A 5,121-nucleotide genomic window follows, 5' to 3' on the forward strand; every position below is an offset into this window, starting at 1 on the left:
ATTACTGTTTCCTATTAATACAATTATAGCATGAACGATAGACGATTATCATGAACAAGGAAATATGATAATAACCATTTTATTATTGTCTCTAGGGCATATTTCCAACATAAACACATTTACACTTGGCTTTCGGCTGGATCAGATAATCACAGGCAAACTAAAGTGCTAAAGCTTAAATCTGAATAGTCCAGCATACTAACAGGCAATACAAACAGCTCTGAATTTTGGCATCAGGCCCCGAAATTTATCACGCATTTCAGACCATACAAGTAAACAACTACTCCTATCAAAGATGCATGGTAGGTACAAGTAGCACTGACCAAACATCTCGGGAAGGCGAGCCGGCACAAGGGGAGGAAAGGGGATCACGAGTCCGGCAGGAGCTGCGCCTGGTCCTCGCGGCGGCCCTCGTCCTGTAGTTGCTGCGCCTCCTTCTCCTTGGCGAGCAAGTGCGCCTCGTACCTTCGCAGCCTCTCCTCCATTTTTACCTGCGGGTGCAACACACGACAAGAGAGCGGGGGTGAGCATCGCCGCTTCGACCAAATCGCAGTAGGCTGGTGGGACGGGAGCCGTCGTACCTTGTAGGAGGTCTCGATGCGGTGCATGACGTAGAAGCAAAGGCCGCCGCAGATGGGGTGTCCGGAGCAGAGGAAGGGGAGGGCGATCAGGAGGTGGTGAAGGGAGGTGGCGGCGGCGGCGATCTGTAGGGGGAGGAGGCGACCAGTGGCTGGGTAGGGTTCAGGAGGACGAGTAGTGGGTCTGCTAGTTTTCTTTTCTTCTTTTCTTCAGATGGATGAATGGATGGATGGATGTGGAATTGCTAGCAATGGATGGTAGGATTTATGCCATGTCATCAATCCGTGGCATAAATGATTCTACCAATCAGAATACAGCTTACGTAATTGTGTTATTTTTGTTTCTTTTATATTTTTTGGTTGAGTGTTGTGGGTGGAAACACTTTTCATTTAATTATGATAGTATTTGGCATTATTAAAAAATTCACCCACATATTTTTTATTGTCATGTTTAAGTTTTTATTGTCTGAAACACCAAGTTAAGGTACCATATACCACCTTTCAAAATATTTATCTAAATAGGGTCTACACATTATGAGATTAGCATGGGCTCATATATTTCATTTTGGTAATTATAATGTATTTTTTAAAATATTTAGAATATTAAAATGAATAATTATAATTTATTGGCATTTATCTTATATAATTTACTTCATCCATATACGTATCAAACAAAATTTTGCTCTCAATACATGACACATACGTAAAACTAATGAGGTGTCGTCCAGTCACCTCCACACATATGTTTATGATCTTATATTTGGTCATGTAGCATTGAAATATGATTATAAATAATTCTACACATCTTAATGACCATTTTGTGCAATAGGATCATGACCTAATGAACGCAAAAGGTCATAACGTTATAGGCTTTGGACCCTCTTAGACTTGCCATGACTAATTTCAGAATTTTGGTCATGGATCAATGACCAATTAAACCACCGTCATTATTTTTGGTCATAAATGAGCGTTTTTCTTGTAGTGCGGTGACCAAAAGAGGACTTCCTATATATCAATCTTTACCTCCGGACCATTCCGGAGCTCCTCGTGACGTCCTAGATCACATCTGGGACTCCAAACAACTTTCGGTTATCAACACCTATAACTCAACTATACCGAAACAGCACCGAACCTGAAGTGTGCAGACCCTGCGGGTTCGAGAACTATGTAGACATGACCCGAGACACTCCTCGGTCAATATCCAATAGCGGTACCTGGATGCCCATATTGGATCCTACATATTCTCCGAAGATCTTATCGGTTGAACCTTAGTGTCAAGGATTCATATAATCCCGTATGTCATTCACTTTGTCCTTCGGTATGTTACTTGCCCGAGATTTGATCGTCGGTATCCGCATACCTATTTCAATCTCGTTACCGGCAAGTCTCTTTACTCGTTCCGTAATACAAATCCCGTAACTTACACTTAGTCACATTGCTTGCAAGGCTTGTGTGTGATGTTGTATTACCGAGTGGGCCCTGAGATACCTCTCCGTCACACGGAGTGACAAATCACAGTCTTGATCCATACTAACTCAACGGACACCTTCGGAGATACCTGTAGAGCACTTTTATAGTCACCCAGTTACGTTACGACGTTTGATGCACACAAGGTATTCCTCTGATGCCAGTGAGGTATATGATCTCATGGTCATAGGAACAAATATTTGACACGCAGAAAACATTAACAATAAAACGACACGATCAATATGCTACATTTCTAGTTTGGGTCTTGTCCATCACATGATTCTCCTAATGATGTGATCTCGTTAACAAGTGAGAACACTTGCCTATGACCAGGAAACCTTGACCATCTTTGATCAACGAACTAGTCAACTAGAGGCTCACTAGGGACAGTGTGTTGTCTATGTATATATCCACACATGTATTTAAGTTTCCAATCAATACAATTCTAGCATGGATAATAAACGATTATTATGAACAAGGAAATATAATAGTAATAACTAATTTATTATTGCCTTTAGGGCATATTTCTAACAGTCGGATATTAAGATCAAATGCAAGATCCAACGTCTCTCTACAAGCTATGGCTTCAACAACTGAAGGCTCCTGAATTCCTTGAAACAACACAAATACAACTGATGCTCCTATACAACTTGTACGGCAAACAGTAGCAGTGGATGCACTCATACTGGATGATATTCCTCACATCTCAGGTTTAGGTTTACATAACCTTAAGCACCGCTGTGGCCCAGCACGGCTATCTAGCCGAGACCATCGGGCTATCTAGCCGAGACACCCAGTACGGCCTAGCCAAAATTCCAAGTATTTTGGACCTACATGCCAAGTGGCACATTAATGAACGCAACTAGTCGGAACTCTGTAGAAAAATCACTCTGGTGTATCGGTGCATGCATGCATGCACTCCATTTTCGAATATCTCATCTCGCCGTCGGTCCAGGTCTCCATCCATGGAATTAATTCGTAGTACTCACCACAGGCCACTAGGGAAGCACACCGGAAAACGAAACGCGCCGTCAATCGGAGTTTGAATGCCATCGGAGTAGTGTGGAGCCCCCTAGTCGATCATACGACCGTTCAGTTCTCCACTCGGCCCGGCGTCCATATATACAATCTCGAGCATCATTGGCGCGTGTGACCTTTGACCTGGCAGAAGAAATGAGTCATGGCAGCCCCGGCGGCGGCGGAGGAGGAGAAGACGGAGCTCTGGCCATGGTACACGTTGAAGCCCAGCTGCATCCCGTCCACGACGTGGCGTCCTTCCTCATCTTCGAAAAAAGCAAGGCGACGGAGCTCTTGGACTGCCATGCCTGCCACCTCCCGCTCCAACCGCCTATCTTCGCGGTACTCACTAATTATTCACTTGAATCTTCGACTAGCTTGTTTGCAGATCGATTAGCGTCATGCAAAAATTATATAAAAAATTTAAAATTCACAGTGCGACGACGGGCACCTGATGTGCTCGTCCTGCCGCGGCGCGCACGGCGAGGACTGCGGCCGTGTCACCGCCCACTGCCGCCTGGCAGACGCCTACGCCGGCGCCGTCAAGCTGCCGTGCGACTACGTCAAGTTCGGCTGCGAGGCGGGCCTCATCGTCTGCCACGACGCCTCGGACCATCGCCGCGCTTGCCAGTACGCGCCCTGTTACTGCCCGGAGTGCGCCGGGCCCCGTGGCGGCGATGGCGGCTGCGATTTCTCCGGCTCCCGGCAGATGCTGCTCGACCACATTTCCACGGAACACTCCCGCCCCATCCTCGTCGTCCGCTACGGACAGCCGGGGAAGCACAGCCTGCCCCTTACCCGGCGCTGGCACGTCTTCGTCGGCGAGGAGGATATGGCCGATCTGCAGCGTAACTTGTTCCTGGTTGTCCTGGACGAGCGCGACAACAGCACCGTGGTGTCGCTGGTGTGTGTGAGGGCTGATGACGATGCACCGGGCGCGCCGCAGTTCTCGTACAAGCTCGCCGTGGAGCACACCGGCAGTGGCGCGAGGGTGACGTTGGAGTTGCCGGTGATGACAAGCAACTTCTTGCCCGGTGGCACGCCATGGCCGGACGAGGTCACGTCTCTCTCTGTGCCAAAAGCGTATTTGTCTGGCGGCGCTGTCCCGGTCACCATCCACATCGACAAACACGTTCCTCCTCCTCCGCCTCCTCGTCCTCCTTCTCCTCCTGCTCCGGCAACCGCCACTGTGTTCAAATTCACAGCGACAGATCAAGGCAGCAAGAAACGAAAATCTACGAATCCGAGGAAACTCTAGTCAAACAGTATGCCATGTCAATTAGGAGTACTAGCAATTTTGCCATTTAAAATCTTTTCGTGGTTTTCTTCCCTTGTCTGTTTTTTCATCAAAGCCCTAGCTAGTCTGCTTGTTGTTAATCTGAAAGAAAGATGCTTTCTGTTCACCTGTTAAAATTGCTCCATGCACATCGGGCTGTTTTTAGTCTACTTTATATATTTTGGGACGAAAGAAGTGTGCAATAATAATAATCCTTTCCTATTAAAGAAAACAAATTGTTCATCTAAAGCTATATATATATATATGTGAGGATGATGGACCCATGCAGATACTCCCTCCGTCTCAAAATTCTTGTCTTTGATTTGTCTAGACATGAATGTATTTAGTCATGTATTAGTATTTAGATACATCTATTTTTAGACAAATCAAAGATAAAATTTTAGAACGGAGGGAGTACTAATGAAAAGATTTATCCTTCCTTTCAGTCTCATCTATTAAAAGGCGGGGCTTAACAAAGACGACCACCCAAAAAAAAAATAACGAGTATACTTTTACCAAAGAGTATAAGCTCTAGAATTCTTTAACATTAAAAGTAGATGGAAATTATAAGCACAACTTTAAGATCAACGCTACAGTTTTGGCATGCATCAGGGCATCTTTGTTTTGACAAGAGCCCAGCTTCGAGTTGTAGCGGAAGCCGATAACATATGCCCATTGTTCATGTGCATCCATATCTTCAAGTGTTAGCTCAAGAATCTCTTCAATTATACTCTATTCGTTTCAAAATAATTGTCATGTTTTTAGGTCAAAATATAAACTAAA

The 5,121-nt window shown here is 45.4% G+C and overlaps 2 protein-coding genes across 2 annotated transcripts; one reads left to right on the forward strand and one right to left on the reverse strand.

Annotated features, from left to right (window-relative positions):
- Nucleotides 1-368: 368 nt before the first annotated feature.
- LOC123442226 lies at nt 369-3,186 on the reverse strand. Its single transcript, XM_045118276.1, has 3 exons — nt 3,172-3,186; nt 582-704; nt 369-491 (listed from the first exon to the last, which is right to left on the reverse strand). The coding sequence occupies exons 1-3, from the start codon at nt 3,184-3,186 to the stop codon at nt 369-371; spliced, it is 261 nt and encodes an 86-aa protein (XP_044974211.1).
- An 86-nt stretch (nt 3,187-3,272) lies between these two features.
- On the forward strand, nt 3,273-4,320 carry LOC123442227 (putative E3 ubiquitin-protein ligase SINA-like 6). The gene is made up of 2 exons (XM_045118277.1): nt 3,273-3,404; nt 3,499-4,320. The coding sequence occupies exons 1-2, from the start codon at nt 3,273-3,275 to the stop codon at nt 4,318-4,320; spliced, it is 954 nt and encodes a 317-aa protein (XP_044974212.1).
- The last annotated feature ends 801 nt before the right edge of the window (nt 4,321-5,121 follow it).

This window comes from Hordeum vulgare, chromosome 3H (assembly GCF_904849725.1).
Source record: "Hordeum vulgare subsp. vulgare chromosome 3H, MorexV3_pseudomolecules_assembly, whole genome shotgun sequence".
NCBI classification, from domain to species: domain Eukaryota; kingdom Viridiplantae; phylum Streptophyta; class Magnoliopsida; order Poales; family Poaceae; genus Hordeum; species Hordeum vulgare.

Coding starts and splice junctions, on each gene's coding strand:
- LOC123442226 (XM_045118276.1), bottom strand. Junction 492..581: donor GCATCGAGACCTCCTACAAG/GTACGACGGCTC, acceptor TTGCACCCGCAG/GTAAAAATGGAGGAGAGGCT.
- LOC123442227 (XM_045118277.1), top strand. CDS start 3,273: ATGGTACACGTTGAAGCCCAGCTGCATCCCGTCCACGACGTGGCGTCC. Junction 3,405..3,498: donor TCCAACCGCCTATCTTCGCG/GTACTCACTAAT, acceptor TAAAATTCACAG/TGCGACGACGGGCACCTGAT.